The sequence below is a fragment of the Camarhynchus parvulus genome, chromosome 7 (genome assembly GCF_901933205.1).
Source record: "Camarhynchus parvulus chromosome 7, STF_HiC, whole genome shotgun sequence".
NCBI classification, from domain to species: Eukaryota; Metazoa; Chordata; class Aves; order Passeriformes; family Thraupidae; genus Camarhynchus; species Camarhynchus parvulus.
In genome coordinates this window covers 7,769,389-7,787,118 of record NC_044577.1, presented here as the reverse complement: position 1 = coordinate 7,787,118, position 17,730 = coordinate 7,769,389, and the positions used below count along the sequence as shown (strand labels likewise).

Below are 17,730 nucleotides of genomic sequence, written 5' to 3'. Positions count from 1 at the left end.
GGTGACCGCCTGGGTTGAGGTCTGCAAGTGTCACAAGCTGTCCACGTTTGGTTTGGAGCTGCTTTACACCTTTACTGGGCAGCCAACGCTCTCACTCTAAGGGGATCACAATGCAAGGACACGCTTGGGCTGAGCGGTTACCTTCGATGCTTTTCCTCCTTCTTTCCAAGCCACGATGGTTTTCCTCCTCCCCTCAATGCCACGGAGGGCAGAAGAGGAGCGGAGGGCGGGCTGTCCCGCTCCACACGGGTCCCTCAGCCCCGCACAAGCTCTGGGTGCCGCGGGTGGAGCCCCGGGCCGCCGGCGGCCCCGCGGGGGGAGCGGGCAGCGGGGCCGCACCGCCCCTGCCCCCGCCCTGCGCCGGCCGCGAGGGCCGAGCCTGGAGCCGGCGGCGGCCGCATGGGTCCGGCGTGGCCGCCCCGCCGCCGGCAGCGCCCGCGGGCCCGCCCGGGGCCGGGGCTGCTGCTGCTGCTCGTCCGGCTGGCACTGCCCGGGGCGGCCGCGGGCAGCGGGGAGGCGCCGCCAGCAGGTACTGCCCGTCCCCTCCCGGCCCCGGGGCAGGGCGGGTGCTCATAGGCCGGGGGGTTCCTCGGCCCATCCCTTCGGCAGCGGGGACTCGCTCCGCTCCCGCTGTCCTTGGGCCCCGCGGCCCCCGCTGCCGCCCAACATGGCGCTGCCCGGCTGACGGGCCGGGCCCCTCGCCCCGCCGGCAGCTGCAGCGGAGCCGGGGCAGCCGCGGCCTGAGGCGCTCTGCCATGTGCCCCTGCTCTCCCTCGCAGTTCGGGTCTCGCAGGACGGTCCCGCGCCGTGGCCGGGGACAGGGGCGCTGGGAAGCGGCCCGGACACGGAGCCCGCACACGGACAAAGGGACCGCGGCGCACAGAGGGCGGGCGCGTCCCGCCCGCTCCAGCGGCGGGGCCGGGAGCTGCCTCTGGATGTGCGACTCCCTCTGGCTTCCTCAGGAGCTCGGGCCACAACAGGTCTTTTATTAACATATTTGAGGGCAGACAAAGCCCTACAGGCTGTGCTCAGTTGTAGTAGCAATAAGGAACTCGAGAACCGGCTTCCTCCTTGCTTTGACGTTCTCGAGTCTTGGGCATCTTCCGGATTCTGCAGCAGATGCTGATGGCTCATAATTTCGAACTTCTTTGCTTGCAGTCTCAGAATTTGAGAGTTACTCTACGTGTCTGTCCTCCCAATAGCTAAACCCAGCACCACCTTAGAGATACCTGTTCAGAAGCATGTCTCCTTTTGGAACATCATTGTTTCACTATGTGGAGCTGATGCAACATCTCAGGCAGCCGTTTTTTCTTAAGATAAATGTCTTAAAACTATGGGCAGTAAGAAAATACTTGCCAGCCTTGCACGTGGATGACACTGCTGTTGACACGGATGGAGACTTTATCCGTGGTGGCAGGAAATCCTAAGATGCCCTTCAGGGGAGGTGTGGACACTCTGGGCTGTGTTTTGGCCCTGCCATTTCCTGTTGCTGGATTATCCTGGTTTTAGGCCTGGGTAGTGCCCAGCCTCACCTCTGCTGCGTCAGTGACAAATAATCCTTCTGCAGCATTGTGAGGTGACTTTTGTGAAAGTGCCTGTCTAAAGGTACAGCCAGTGCTTGTCTGAGTGGTTGTGCTCCCTCCCACTGGATTTGCCACAGATGAAAATTAATCCGATGGGTAATTTTTCCACAAGAAAAAATGTCCAAATTTTAAGGTTAAACAAGTTTAGTAGGATCGTGTGTGGACAATAATTTTGTAATGCTATAATAAATCTAAGTAAGAGCTATAATAAACCTAAGTAAGAACATCCACGCAGTATTTTTCACTGGCTTAACTAAATTTGTTAAAATATAATTTAGCTTAATTTCATCTTCCTTATAGGGACACAGCAGGTTTTTACCTGCAAACAGTATCTCCTTGTCTGGGTTGAGATTGCACATACCCATTTTGCTGCTCTGAGTGCATGACGGTGTGTTAGCAGTTATTACTGAGCTTGGCTGAGACCTACATTTTCTATTCAGTAAGCTAGATGAGTCCCTCTGTTCGGATGTGTAATTATTTCCTCTATGCTTCTCTTTAATTATGTTCTTGAAACACTGTGGTTATGCACTGTAGGGTATATTTTACACATATATGTAGATCAGAATGTATCTGAAACTTTGTGCCATTAATCTTTTAGGTCCACTTTTGCTCAAAAGTACAATCTTAATTCTGAAGATCATAGGGGCTTACTAAGGTTGTAGGAGGGTTAGAACAATTCACATCTCTAATTCAACGATTTATGGTGAGCTCTCAGTGCAGCTCCCTTATTACATGCCACGGCTGGACTGGGACAGGAGAAAAAATGTTCTAAAAAGAAGAGTTGTGTGATTTAACATCAGAAACATTTCCGAGGGAGAGGAGTATGACTTTTGTGATCAGCAGCTGTGTCATGTGCTAAATGACTGTGTTAATATGTAAGTCTGTTTACCTGCTCAGACTCCCACAGTTGCACTCACCACTGGTACAGGGAACTCTGGTGGAGTTACACCCACTCATGCCAGCAGTGAATTTGGCCCAGAGGCCCTATTCCAGTGCCATCAAAACACTGACGCTGAAGCCAAGCTTTTCTGGAGTACATTTTTTAAAAATACCATCCTGTTTTGTTTTTTTTTTTTTCCAAAGGTGTTGCAGTTTACTTGGAGCCTAAATGACTTGATTAAAAGTCCAATTTGAATTTCCATCTAACTCATATTGAACATGTTTCTGTCACCATTTACAACAATGAAATTGAGTATAATTAGACATTTGTATTTGACACATGCCTAAAATTAAATTTTTGCTCCCCCCAGGTAAAAACTGCAGCTTATTACAGGAAATGGATGTCATCCAGAAGCAGGATGAAAACTGTTACTGCTATGTGCAAAACAGAACCATTCACTTACAATACCTGTGGTCAACTATCCAGGTGAGAGGCTGTTCTGGGGTCAGTCAGGGAGCTTTTCCCAGACAGTTGGCAGGATCAGGGCAGCATCTCTATGGAATTAAATAGCTGGGACCATGATAAAAATGCAGCATTATGATTCTCCAGTTGGGATGCAGTGAGGTTTGGTCTCTGGCTTAGAGTGTGATGGTGCCACAAAAACATTAATTCAGGATTGTGTATTATTTTCTTGCACACCTTTTCTGTTGATGGATCACTGTTAACCTCCGAAACAAATGCTTTTGCCTATCACCACCTGCCTTGATGGAACTTCTAAATCTGAGGTCTACATGCAGTTCTGTGGCTCTCTCACCACAGCACACCAAAGTGTAGGAACCAAAGGCTTGTTAGATTGTGACTAATGAACAAACAGCAGCAGCAGTGTGTTTGTTCTCCTGAGTAGCAGAGGGTCATCTTACCAGACACACATCTAGAGATTAGCTTGAAGCAAATAAAAATCCCTTCAAGAGTGGAGGCAGTAACAGCTAAAGGAATGAGCTAACCATCTCCATGGTTCCTTTTCTTTCCTGAGAAGCATGTCTCCAGACAAAGGAAGGAAACTGTTTCATTTTGTCTCTGTTAGAGGACTGTTCTCTCAGGTATAAGAAATTGGAACATCTCTTTGTCTGTTCTTAGGACTGTTTTCCTCAGGAACGTGTTGCAGGTGTTTGTATGAATGGTAGCAGGATCCAGGTGGTAAAACCCTCCATCAGTCCCACAAACTTTCCTGAAGTCAATGTTTAAAAGCAGGAAGTTCAGATCTTTTCCACAACAAACTACTTGCTGACACATTGTCTCCTTTCCCAGTACAAACCTGGTTTACTACCCCTTGCATCACTTTTTTGCAGATAGGTCTTTGTTGTTTAGTAGGCCCTAAAGAATATATCAGAGTCCTCAGGAGAATCACCTCAGCGTAGAAGATGGACAAGATCTTTTACCAGTTTGGTGGGGGAGGGCACTGGGAACCAGCAAAAAAAAACCCCAAAATACCCAACAGGAATGTGCTTCTATTTAAATTTCTGGTTATGCTATCTTTCATTTTCCTCATCCCTCTTATGTCCCCAACATAAGAGACAACAATGATCTCAATGATTCTTTATAATGCAACATGAAGATTGCATTATAAAGAAAAGCAAGTCAAATTTGTTACAGTTCAGGAGGGGAAGGAGGAAGGGTATGAACATTCACAAAACAAACTGTGGTCAGTCAGATATTACTAGCTTTGTTAGAAATTTGTGTGTGAGCAAGTGTCACAGTAAAACCAAACCCACTGTGCTTTTGGATGGACTGAGGTCCCTCCACTGAACTTAGCTGCCGGTGAGTTCTCTGAATTACCTTGTAAGGTATTAATTGTAAACAACTAATCTTTGCATAATATAAATAACCAATACTAAACAATTGATTTTCATTACTACATGCATGGCTGATATGCAATATAGTTCACAGAAACCCACAGTGATTCTGAGCTGCTTCTCTGTGTATTCTGTTCTTTGTTTCTAGATAAAAATTAACAGCAGAGAAAGGTTCCGGTTTGAGCCTATTTCAGAAGAAAACAACTGTCGGAATTCAGAAACTGTTTTTGAGTTTGTTGCATGTGCTGTTCAAATCCTCTGGAAGCCAGAGACAAGTACAGAAACTTTTCTGAGCATAAAACAATATGGAGAGGACGTTTGTTTCAAAATACAGCCCTTCAAAATTGAACCATACGTTGTGCGGGTGAAAAGAGAAAGTAAGTACCAAATCTTTGAGCTCAGATTACAGATGGCTTGGTATTGCCAGTGCTACTGAATGTACCATCTCTTCTGTAAGAAGCTTGGGACTTTTCTGTTGATATTTTATATAATCAGCATTTCAGATTGAAATAGTCTAAAGTCAATTTCTATTTCTTTCCCCCCTTTTTAGTGCTAGATGGAAAACTCTTGTTTTTGTTTGTAGCTGGAATTTTTCTGTTCCATTTTGCAAACAGCCTGAGCAGGTGAGTACTGGCTGCTTTTGACCTTCTTTCCCAAAGCTTGTGCATCTTTGGTCTGTTTTCTAAGCTAAAGAGGCAGTTCTTTGGGAAAGTGAAATAAGGAACTGAATATATATTTAAAACTTCCTCATACCATTTGTGTTTGGACAGATTGTGACACATCTTGGAGTCCCTAACTCTGTTTATCAATCAGCTGTGTTAGGGTTTTTGTATCCAAGCTCCCTGCACTGGGGGACACCAAGACATTCAATCCTCAGTGGGCAAGTGTGTGGATCAGAAAAGTCCTTTTTCCCTTTTGTAGACCACTGAGGATAGCTGAATGCTAAATAATGCTGATTATTAATGATGCTTTTCCTTAGAAATATTTAGGACAAAGTCATCTGGGGCCTCTTTTGCCCCCACCTTTGTGCCAGCCTTTCTTCTGATGCACATTTTTCATACCACATAAGGGAGGATGCTCAGTTGTTACAGCAAAATATGTGCCCACAACTTCAAAGCAAAGTGAGTCACAAAGTAATTGTCAGGAGGCACCTCTGAAACAAGCAGAGCAGCAATAGGTTTTATAGCATTAACTCTGAATTAAGAAGACAGAATTTATAATGCATATGCTTAGGAGAAAAAACTTGTGGGTTTGTGGGGGGTTTTCTGCATTTTAAATTAAAATAAAACTTCTCTTGCAGTGCAGAACCATATTGGTTATTTCATTTTCTTCTGTGTACTAGAGACTAGAAGGTCAATGCAATCAGAAGTAGTATGAGCTTCAAAAAACCCCAGCACAGTCTCTTAACCTGTAACAACTCCAGTGACCTTAAGTATCTGCTGGGAATTTTTCCTCACACAGATTTAATACCTGAACTGGGCCTGTTAACCATATAACTGCAACTCTAATTTACAGCTAATTTAAGTTCTTATTGAACATCACTGCTGTTTTTACAAATGTCTTAACCAATTACAAATGACACAGCTCACCATATTCTCTCTTACTGTCTTTACAGGAGTGCCAAGTTCTTTTACCTTTCTGGAGTAATACTGGGTATTCTTGCCCTGCTAGTCTTTGTCCTGTTGACACTTAAAAGGTTTATTCCACGGGTAAATCTACATTTATAAAATAAAATAATAGTAATCATCATGATACAAGAAGTGACAGTACAGAGCCAGATTCTGACCTTGTTCTGGTTTTGTGGCCAGGAAACTGCACTGAAATGACTGCAGGATTGCTTGAACCAAGTAAATAGAGTTAGGTCAGAGTCAAGTTCTATTTAGCTTCCTCCTGAGTTTAAACTGAACAGGCATTGGTGGTGTACAAGAAGAGTTCATTCTGAAACATAAATTATTTTCATTGAACTGGAGCTAAGCTTACATTTGAATCTGTGAATCAATCTAAATAAAAATACAGTGGCAGCTGAGACAGATTCTCTTCCATTCACCAAAGATAATTCATTGTAAGGCAGATGTGAATTTTTCCTTTAGTTTTATAAAGCCTGTGCATTCCCATAATATTGCTGAGATATGTTAATTGGGAACACACGTCAGTAGGGTTATACTGTGACAGTGGGACATGATACACAAATACAGGGATGCAGTTGCTCTGCTTGGAATTGACACAGTGGAAGTCTCAAACCCTGTAGGTCTAAAGAATTTCACATCTGTTTCTGCCTGTGAGTTCCTTTGGAAACAATGGTCGTGATTCTGGCTTGAATTTTTTAAATGAAGTTGTTTTTTTCACTTTTTTTTTTTATTTTTTAAATTTCTAGCACAGTACCTTCTGGATTTTAATGAGTGGTTCCTGGATGGTCTCTCTCTATTTTATTTACTGCTTCAAAGAGAATATACAGTGGTTGTGGTCTGAACACAAAATCTACCTGTTGGGTAAGAAAATTACCAAGAAATGTGCTGCAGATTTTCGTTTAATTTAGTGGTCAGATGAATACCTGCCCATAAAAAAAAAAATTAAGTGACTCATATGGAGTTTTATTTTCTCCTAAGCCACAGATGTTGAAATATTCTAAAGGTTCCGAATCCACTCAAATGAGTGTTTACTCACATTGTATCATTGAATAAAGAGGTTGATGTAGAGGACTGCACAGTAAAGTTGTAAGAGATGTAGAGTTCTAAGAGCAGATTTTGCTTGCATTATTTGTTCATTTATTTGCTGTTGTTACATACTTTCCCTGTTAAGAGCAAAAGGGCAGCTCCTCTGGTTTGCAGCTTGCTGGATGTGGGAAATGGATGCACACATTGGGAATGGGATGTGGCTGGAGGAGCTGACAAACCTATTGATCTGGGACCTGCCTCAGCATGGTCACGTGAGGAGAATTCATGTGCAGCCCACAGCATTGGCTAAAAGCTGTTCAGAGATAACCTTGTGAACTCTTGGCACACTTTGGAAATAGAAAGCACATCATAAAACATCATGTCTGCAAGACAACAGAAGAATCAGCGGGCTACAATTCACAGCAGCTGCCAGCTTTGTGAAGCAAAGTAAAGTTTATAGGGGTGGTTTGCATCTTTTTCTCCATGTCCTTTTATGTTCCTACAGGGTATTTTCTGGTTGTTGGGATTACCAGCTTTGCCATTAGCTATCAGCATGGGCCGCTGACCACGGAGCTCAGCATAACCTTGTTCACGTGGACGCTCCAATTAACAGCCTTTGTCCTGATCTACTTTGGAGTCACCATCCCTCAAGTTGCATATGCGGTCATAGCAGTCAGCCTCTGCTCCAAAGGCCTCTGTTACCCCCTGGGTGCTGCCTGTCACATTGCCAGGTTTGTGTCTGTCTGTGAACGTCCAAGTCCTGGGAGAACCAGGAAATACTGGAAGCTGACCATGAAAAAAAACCTACACTTCATTAATGGTGTAGGAATTTCTAGTACTAGTTCAGAATTTTGCCAAATGTAAAACTGCCTTAGGAAAGGTTTAAGGTCCAGAGACAGAAATGATTTTCCACTTGGCAGTCTCAAGCACGAGTTTTGTTCTGTGGATAACGGAGAAGTGTGACTGTGTTCTTAAGGACAAATGTAGCACTTTCTAGTCCACAGCATATGGCAACCAGAACATTTCTTTTTGATTGATGAGACTGCAGCACTACTGCCTTGGTTTGATGTGTAGTGAGAGAAGCTGCAGGGAACTCATTTGGAATCCTAGGGATAAAACAGTGTACCATCACCAAGGATGCAGCTGTTCAAAAGTGACAATCCTTGGAGGTTGAAGAGAGTTCAGAGACTAAAATCACATGTCCACAAAATAGTGTTCTCCATGATTTTAGTTTTTTGCCCTGTCATTCATAGAAGCAATCTATCAGAACTATGGATATATTCCTCAGCATTCCTAGAGGCCCATTTACATTTTGGAATTGAACAGGAACTGCTTGTAGTAGGTAGACCTTGCTAAGTGTTTGCAGGAGCAACACAGGAACAACGTGTTTGCTCATCCTTGAATGTGAAGTATGTTTTAGCACAAGTGCAATGCTCAAATGAAGATTCTAAAAAGCCCTGCCAATTGACATCTGTTTTTTACCTTCAGAGATGGATGGCATCCAGCTTCAGTCTTTAGTACAGACTGTTCCATAGCTGTGGACTCTGCTGAACCGCAGAGAAGTAGGAAGAGGCAAAGGCTAGAACAGGCATAACCAGAATAATAAAAAACCAAATAATTTGGGTTTCCTATTTTTTTTTATACATGCTGTTTAGTTTTGAAGAACATACTGCTTTAGTCTTACCTTCTCTTTTTACATGCTGAAGTATGAAGTGGCCTGAGTTGAAGCGTTTTTATTTTAGGTAGAATTTGTCATTTGTTGTAGACCAATTTTTGCCTGCAGCTGAGGAGCAACAGCTGTTTCAAAAGCAACATGTAAGATCAGCATCTGTTGTAAACAGGTTCAGAATGCTCTAGAATCAGTATGATGTGGCCACAAGTTTTACTTTTACTTTCAAGTTTTACTCTGAAACACTGTAGTTTATTCTTCATGTAGTTCTTTCTTTTTGGTTTTTATGAACTGATGCTTCTATAAAGAAATACGGCTTTTCAAGTAATCTCTCTTAGGAGAATGAAAAGGGCTTTTGAATTTTTCTGTTTCAAAATCCTTAAGTCACAGCACCAAACTGTGAGGCCACGATGCCAGATACACAGTTCAGAGCAGCAAATATATCAAAATAATTTAAAGTCTTGAAGTATTTATTGTTAAGAACAGTAGATCTCACTGAGCCAGCAAGACCCTTCACCATTTGACCTAAACAACTACTACAGTTCTCTGCTTTAAAGGGATATAAGAAGGAAAGTTGAATGCTGCTGATGTTGGAGCAGGTGTTTTTATACAGAGCTGAAAGTTTTATGGGCATCCAGCCCTTGCTTATCTTAACTCATCACAACATTTAAATTGAAAGCAGTTGACAGAAGGAAACAGAACATGGCACACTTTCTAATTTATATCTAATTATATTATACATCGCTACGCAGCAGCTAAAAAACCATCAGATTGTAAACATTTTGGCCTCAGACTACTCAGTTTTGTAATTCAGAGCAAGATTTAAGAGAAGCTAGCTAGTAAACAACATGAACAACTCACAACAGGCTTAGAGCATTGCTTATCTTTGATGTAACATATGCAGACTGAGTTTTGATTCAGCCCATGTCTCTGCACAGACACATTTTGCATTTTGCACCTTAAAATGGCTGAGCAAGCAGCCATCTCTTAAATTCTGTGAGATTCTAGTCCATGCATACACAATAAGGACCTGATCTAAAGCTCATCTGAAGCTCATTAAATATCATGTGAAATTCTACAGCTTTGGTTAAGACCTAGGGTAAACAGGTTAGCAAACATTACATACCTTGCCTTCAAATGTAAGAATGCAGCTTGTTCTCTTAAAAGGGTAGAGGTGACTAATGCATTTTAATAGCAGGTATAGAGAAAAAGGGCAGATAATTACATGGCAGAAGACTTTATAAATACTGGTTATTTTAATTTTGTTCTAGAAAAATGAAGCATCACTTGAAATCAAAAAAATTGGTGTTTAAATACCTTACTGAAGAGGAGTATCGAGAACAAGGTGAAAGTGAAACGATCAGAGCTCTGGAGGAGCTGCGCTCGTTCTGCAGGAGCCCTGACTTCCCATCATGGATAGCTGTATCCAAACTCCAGGCTCCACACAGGTAAGAAAACTTGGCTTCTCTAAAACAGGAAACACATTGCACACCTCGGCACACTGCAGATCTAAATGCCACTTCAGGCACTGTTCCAGGTGTGTTTATCTTGCATGTCCCACTCAGGACCACAGCCACACCTCTCGAGGGTATTACTCGTTGGTGGCATTAAATTTGTGTTTGTTCCTCCCTGACCGCAAATTACTCTTGGGAATTTGCAGACCTTCACGGCTGATTCATGGTCACAGAACTTAAAGGGTTCCTACAGTGCTTCTATAAGCTCTTGCAGAGACCCTGGTGGCTCTATAACCAGTGAAATTGCCCTGCTTCAGGTTTTAGAGTGGTGCTCTTTTCTGTGGTGTAAAACTGGGGCACGGTGAAGATACATACTCAAATATTACCTATATTAAGCTCTCCAACTGCAAATCTGCACAGTCAGGGAATCCCATTATTGAAGTATCACTATCTAAGACTAAGAATACAGATAAAGAAATCAATACCTGCAATGAGCAAGTAGAACAGGTAGAAGAGTTGTGCCATGTATAGCTTAAGAGATAAACCTACGACAAATATAGTTCAGGAAGGGTCAAGCAAGCAAAGCCAGAAAACCCTGTAGAGTATAAAATGAATCATAACAGTGTATTCTCATCAAAACAAAAACTTGAAGAGATCAGAAGCAGAGTTTCATATATTAGCCAGCCACAAAGACTTAGTCCTTGCCACAGAACCAAGTGTCACCATTTTAAAGGAACCCCAATCAGTTTGGAATTTATTCAGTAACAAGTTAAACCCAGTTTCAGAACCTTCATCTTCCTTGGACTGGCACATAGACAGCCTCTCTGCCAGGTTTTATAGATTTACTGTTAAACAGTCTTACTTTCTAAGCTGCTTGCCTCTTTAGAATGATGGAGAGGGAAAAAAGTGAAAGCTTACTGTTGTATTGTAGAACTAAATACCACCAAATGTACAAAACAACTTGAGACACACATATTTTCTAGCCATCATTTCATTAATAGAGTTGTTATAGACTGTTCACTGGTTGTGAAAAGGGAAATAAAAAGGAGAACCAGCAACAATCAGATTTGGAGAACCCTTCCCAGCTCCCATTAAGCATCAGACTGTGGTTCATCCCAAGGCAAACTGTTCCCCATTTAGACTAACAGAGCTTCCAAGAACAGCGAGGTGACGACATTCATCTCACAGAAATGTTAAGTCTGAAATGTAAATTATTGATCAGTTTACCAGAACTCCAGAATGTAGCTGCATTTCCTTTTTCATACATTTCTCTGATGCTGTCGACACTTACCCAGGTGTCAGAACTGCCGTCTGTTCCCACACTCTTGCCAGAAACCTCCAGCTCTGTTCTCTCTCCTCAATGGAGTTGCCCACTGAAAGGAAGATTTGTGGGGGATTGCAGTATAGGGACAGTGCTAAGTTCATGCTTTGTTCTGGCATTTACTTGGAGCAGCTGCAGAATTCCCAATCTGCAGCTCCAGCTTCACTAGAGGCAGGAATTGTTTGGGAAGACTTGAGCTCAGCTTGCCCACAGTGCACACACAGCACCAGCAACAAGGCAACTACATACAACGTAGGAGTGCAGAATTTTCATTTTTTCCTTTCATTAGCAATATCAATGCACCTGAATTCTTACAGCCTTTGTCTCAAATATGCTACAGTTTTAATTCATTTTTAGAAGCTAAAGTACCAACTACCCCACTGTACAAATGGTTAGTCTGGATTACCCTGCAAGTACTGACAAGATGTGAAAACGAAGTTAGATCTTCTTGCTTAGTCACAAGACCTTGCAGATGGTTTCCAGAAGAGCAAAAGTTACTTCTACAGAAAATACTGAAAAGATGAGCTGGGAAAACCAATCTTTGTGGTTGTAGCCATCCATTATTGGAACTTCCTCTCATCTGCACTGCCCATGGGGATGTCCTTACAACACTCCTTCCTAAATAGCAAATACCCCTAGAATTTACAGTATTTCTTCTTTTAATTTCTCAGTTGATAACTTCTCCCTTTCAAAAATTGTCAGGTTTGCAGCTTTTGTTCTGGGATCTCCCCACGTCTCAGCTGCAGAAACAAAGGCGCATGATGAGCAGTATGGCATTGGGAGCTTCTTCCTGGAAGAGCAGCTCTTTGAGACAAGGGCACAGTTTGAGCAAGATGAGCCAGCTAATTCTGTCCATGAAGAAGATGAGGAAAATGAAAATGAAATGCATACACAAATTCCATTTCCATATGCTACTGAGCTGCTCTGAGCTTTGAAAAATAACAACAGCAACAAAGAGACAGAAAACACACTTCTTCTAGAAAGGGAGGATACAGAATGAGAACTCACACTTGGCCTTTTCTTGTGGTTGCTGGTGGACAAAGCAGGATTTTTGAAAAAAACTCTTTCCTGTATCACCAATGTTACCTGACTACCGTAGGGGCTGTTCAAGTGAAGAGGAATCTCATGCTATGGGTATTTTCACTAGGGAAACAAACATTGTGTATTTCCAAGGCAAGTACTGGAGACAGCCTGTCCACCAGGATGCCTTCTTTTACCAAGAACGCTACCTCTAGTAAACAGAGAATCTGTTTTTTTCCATCATCAAGTCCTCTGTGCTGAGCACTAGAGGGAGGAAAAACCATTTTTAATACTCTTCCTTTTACTAAGTACCCTCTATGTCAAGACTTCTGATAATGCTTTTAGAGTGTCGATAAACTGCGTTCGTTGTTTGTGAGACTTTTATAGAGAGTTAATGCAGCTGAACGAGGTTTGTTTCCCCTTCTGGCTGGGCTGGTCAGTTAGCTTCGTCCTGCCTCTGCCTCTGTTTTAAGTTCCCCTTGCTCCTCAGAATGCTGCCTGATTGTTCACCCTATGCCCATATTATTCCATTCTTGACCTCTGCTGTAGTTACACTGCATTTTGTTCTTTCCAAGTCTTCGTTTATTTACATAATTTCTTCCCTCTTGTACAGATCTTCTGCTAACCTTTCTCTAGCCCTCTGCTTCTCCACCTGTGACAATGGTTTAGGAGAGGTTTTCCATCCCTAAACATTTTTGCTATTGCCTTCAGTTTCAGTGTCAACTTACCTCAGGCAGGTGCTGCTGTCCATTCCAGGCCTCTGCAGAGCTCCAAAAGGCCACAAAGGCTGAAGCTGTTTCAGCTGCTTGGAGAAACTGCTATTAGCAGAGCCAGAGTGCTGCTGTGAGCCTGGAACTGGGAATGCACATAACCCACACAGAGCTCCACTGGCCTCAGAGTACTCAGTAGTTTGTTCACTGAGTAAGAAGCAGAAAATCATTCCTGCAAAACAACGAGGGTAAAACCTGGCTTTTACCTTCTCCTTCTCAGCCATCTGGGGGACTTCTCACAGGAGAAGTGGGGAGACCCAGAGAGAAATTTAGGCAGTCATGTGTCTTTCAGTTTATGTATTACACAGTCCTGGGCTAGGGAGCAGTATGTACCCCAGTTCACCCATCTGCAGATGTCATTTCTTTTGTTCTTTAGACTCTCCCTCCCTGTATTCTTCTGTTCTCACTTTGCTGTTTTCCTTTACTGTATTACAAACTGCAGAAGACAAAAGACTGTTAATTCACCATCTGATCTCACAAAGCCACTGGGAACTGTGAGCAATGGGGAGCAGTTGGTGCTCAAGAAAGGCATGTCAGACTGGGATCTATCTGCTTTAAAAGGGCTGTCTGTTCCTTGTAACATGCCTAGTGGTGCAGCATGACTTCAGCAGTGCAGGTGCTGTCCTGGGTTCTCCTTGTCCATCGGTGCAGCAGACAAAACCTGTTACCTCCAATGGTGCTAAGAAGTGTGGCCATACCATAATCCAAGAGCTCCTCTGTGTAACAAAGGACTCAGAGTTGGTGCTTGAAAGCCTTACTGATGTGGTCTTTTCTCCCTTATATTGCTTCAGTTTAAAAGAAACACTTCAATTTTACAGTGAAGAGACACTTAACACCCTTTAGTGCCATAAAATTTTAAGTACCTATACAGAATCTAAAGCATGTTTAGCAGAGAAAAGCCACATCAAGCAGGTGATCCAAAATGCACTCGCTGTTAAGTCAAGAGCATCCAAAAACAGAGCAAGGGTTCTGTTTAGGAAGGCTACTAGCAGCAAGACTCACCTTTGGCTGGTGCTACCAAATCCACAGCTAAATTGCCACCCACACTCAGGAAGTCAGGTTTGGCTTGGGGGGCTCTGGCACTAGCAACAAGCAGTTGTGAAAACAGAGGAAGGCCTCATTATCTTGGCTGGTTTGGGAGAAGGGTGAAAACTCCCCCCTGAAATGACCATAAACCAAATCAGATTTATTTTATCTTTGTGTCACCATCATGAAAATGGAGTACTTAAAATCATTACAGATTAGGCAAAGGATACTCAAAAAGATGTCTTAATGTTTTTTGCTGGTTTTGAAGTACAGAGGTTTTTTTCAGTGTATTTCATAGTTAGCCAAGAGCTCCATCCAAGAAATTTGAGGCCAAGGAAGAGAATCAGATTTGTCTGAGCTTAAACAAACAGGTTTTTGAATGTCCTCTCTTTAGTGAGGTAGAGATGATTACCCTTCCATAATATGGGGGCATGTAAATACATAACATGTATTTACATAAGCCCCCCCCGTTAGTTTTGGTAATTACATGTTTTAGAAGAATACCAGGTACACCTACTTCAACGAGGAAAAAAGTTAAAAAGCAATAAAAATTAAATAAGAATCAACTCACGCTGTATGTAGTTGTGAGATCCATTGTTTGGCAGGGATGGGTAAATACTATCCAAAATAGAGCAGGAGACTATTAAATACTTGCAAAACAGAATGGCAGCAACAGGAGAAAGATGATGGCTACCTTAGTGGGTAGCTAATAGTCACCTTAAAAATCCTCCCAAGCCTGTTCCAACACTGAAAGGGTTTCATAAACAAAACCCACCAAAAGCAGCTGCTGTCACTAGAGCCCTGTTCACTTGCACAGTGCTCCTGTGATATGTGGAGATGACACAGCCTTACTGAAACACAATTGTTGAGTACTGTTGTTTTGGTTTTCAGCTAGAAAATCTAGGAACAGAATCTAGGCATTAATCCATTGCCCTAACTCTTACAAAAGCCTTTCTCCCTTAACAAAGGATGTTACATTTTTCTCTGGTCTCTGCAGTGTTCACAGTGATGCCCTGCACTCGTTCACACTGACCAGTTTACAACGCACATGGGTTTGTGTCCCTTACAGTCCCTGACCCCACAGAAGGGAACTGGTGCCTACAGTCAGATTTTATTATCAAATACTATTTTAACACAGTGCAAGAGTACTTCCCAAGCTCTTGGTTCAGCATCCTCCAGTGACTTTAGTAAAAGGTCATTATCACTGAATTATTTTCACTTCAGGTTGGTTATGTTCACTGCTGACACTAATATGAACAAATAAAATAAAAGTTCATGTTGATACTATTAAATATGTTATGGATATTTTATATTTCTTACCACAGTTTTTACAGTTTCACAAATATCAAAATCCAGGTGTACATGTCCATTTTGCAACATAGAATGACTATACAATTCCAAAAAGAGCAGGCATTTCAAATACACAATTCTGAAGTGTAAACACAGTGTACAAGCTCTTCACTTCACAATCCAGGTGCTATGCAGTAGCAGCTGAGGTAACACCATACAGCATGAACTCAACAAATGGTTGGTTAGCCTCAAGATGATGTTTAGCATCCTTCTGTCCTGTCACCTGTTCAGTCTTTAGTTCTCCCCCAAGTTATACAAACATACAATAAATACATTTCTGATTTTAAAGGACACTTAGACAAGTCATGAGGATTTATGTGAGTACAGTACATTAAGTTCAAGTGCAAAAAAAGTAACTAGTGGCTAGTCATTGATGTTTCTTTTTATTGTCTATGGTGTTGGTCCCAGGCACTGCCAGAACGTGGGTTGTTCTAAAAGCACAGCTAAAGCACAGCTACGGGACACCCCTTCAGTCAAGCTAAAAGTTGTCAAAGTGGGTAAACCTGGGCACCCCCTTTCCTGCTCAGCTGCTGCCACCTTCCTCTCCCTGACTCTGGGCTCCTGCTGGCCTTGCCTCTGGCTCAGTCCCCCAGCAGCACCTTCCCCATGGAAGGCCTCGTACCTCACACATATCTCACTTCCAGGAGGGCAGCTGAGCAGGGCTCCCCCAGTCCCATGGGAGCAGAGTGCTCAGCATCTCCCGGGAACAAGCTGCTCATCTAAGAAAATGGGCCAAAACACTGTCCTGACTAAACCCCCCTGACTCTTCCCTGAGCCCGAGGATTTCCCTCCAGCAGCAATTTCCACTATGCACCAGCACGAGCTGGCTGCAGACAGTATTAAGAAGCATAACAAAACATAATCCAAAGTCCTCCAGTGTCTTGACATTGGGCAAAGTAACTTCCTAAACATACTGCAATTGAGTTACATTTGCTTCCTCCTGAGAATCTCACTCTACTTGATTTCTGCATCCACTACTTTGCCCCATAATCCTAAACATTTAAGATTTTTAGGTGATTCCTCCCTACCCCCCACCTTCCCTAGGCACTTAAAGCTTACTTTTTTCTTAATAAATAACCATAATAACTACACTGCATTAAATAAACCCCTGTATAGATGATGAAATAAAAAACCCAAAAAGATCACTGATCAATCTCAGGCTGTGCAATCTAGATGAAAGACTCTTGTCTCAATATAACATCAAACCTAAAATTACTCAAATGCACACAACCTTATGCCCACCTGCAGGGCTGCAAGCATAGAGGGTAACTTCTTCAGAAGCCTTCCTCCAGCTTTTGTGTTGCACTAAAACATCAGTTCAAAACCTTTGCTTTGCTGAACTAAACTTCCATCTCAAACAACAGAACAAGAGCTTCAGAAACATATTCTTTGAATATGCATGTGGTTTACTTCATCCCTCACCATGATATTAAGATACACTTTCTTAAGCTACTCTGTTTCTGAGAAACCTTTCCAGAGACACTTTCATGACATTCCTAGAATTATTAGCTCATGTATTTTCTGATAGACTATTCAGGGAAATTCAGTGTCTCTCTTAAAAAGTAATTTAGTTTTGATTTGGGAATAAATTTAAAGAAAAAAAATTATCCAGTTGAGTCAGACACACTGTACCTCAACAAATGAGGAGTGAACTCCCTTTCTTCCACAGATGGCAAAGAAATTTCATAGCACTTGACTCAGCTTCAGCAAAGCAGCTGAGAATTCTTCCTACCATTTGATCTGGCCACATCACTTCCCTCAAGAATCCGACCTTTTGGCTTCCCTGCTCACGTTGCTCTGTGTAGTCATATGAATATTCTTTATATAGTTAAAAGCTTGCACTGCATCACGTTATGATTGTTAAGATGAAGGAAGTCCTACTTTTGAGCTCCTACTCCAGCGTTTCCCAGGTGAGAAGCAGAATTCCATGCACTGGATTTGGTAAGATGAGCGCACCTCAGGGCCCTGCAGCAGCAGGCTGAGCATCACCATCCGACACCACACGGCTGCCATCTGCTTGGGAATCTGATGGTGCTGCAGCTGTTGGTGCTGAACAGTTTCTGGACTGCTCAGAATCTCTTGGATTTTGGGGTTGTCTTGCTGAGCTGGCTGATGAAGCACTGCAATTCTCATTGGTTTTCTAGAAAGAG

General features: G+C 42.7%; 2 protein-coding genes across 2 annotated transcripts in view; one reads left to right on the top strand and one right to left on the bottom strand.

Annotated features, from left to right (window-relative positions):
* Positions 1–416: 416 nt before the first annotated feature.
* On the top strand, positions 417–15,533 carry NEMP2 (nuclear envelope integral membrane protein 2). The gene is made up of 9 exons (XM_030952087.1): positions 417–529; positions 2,834–2,949; positions 4,465–4,693; positions 4,867–4,939; positions 5,932–6,025; positions 6,691–6,805; positions 7,476–7,701; positions 9,911–10,087; positions 12,117–15,533. The coding sequence occupies exons 2-9, from the start codon at positions 2,860–2,862 to the stop codon at positions 12,340–12,342; spliced, it is 1,230 nt and encodes a 409-aa protein (XP_030807947.1). The 5' UTR covers positions 417–529; positions 2,834–2,859; the 3' UTR covers positions 12,343–15,533.
* MFSD6 (major facilitator superfamily domain containing 6) overlaps positions 15,513–17,730 on the bottom strand; it is a 27,881-nt gene continuing 25,663 nt past the window's right edge. The window contains exon 7 of the mRNA XM_030952086.1: positions 15,513–17,720. Within this exon, the coding sequence (XP_030807946.1) occupies positions 17,538–17,720 (183 nt within the window). The 3' untranslated portion in view covers positions 15,513–17,537. The remainder of the gene's footprint in view (positions 17,721–17,730) is intronic.

Excerpts from the sequence above, each read along its gene's own strand:
- NEMP2 (XM_030952087.1), top strand. The coding sequence starts at position 2,860 with ATGGATGTCATCCAGAAGCAGGATGAAAACTGTTACTGCTATGTGCAA. Across the intron at positions 6,026-6,690 it reads TTAAAAGGTTTATTCCACGG|CACAGTACCTTCTGGATTTT; the intron begins GTAAATCTACAT and ends TTAAATTTCTAG. Across the intron at positions 6,806-7,475 it reads ACACAAAATCTACCTGTTGG|GGTATTTTCTGGTTGTTGGG; the intron begins GTAAGAAAATTA and ends ATGTTCCTACAG.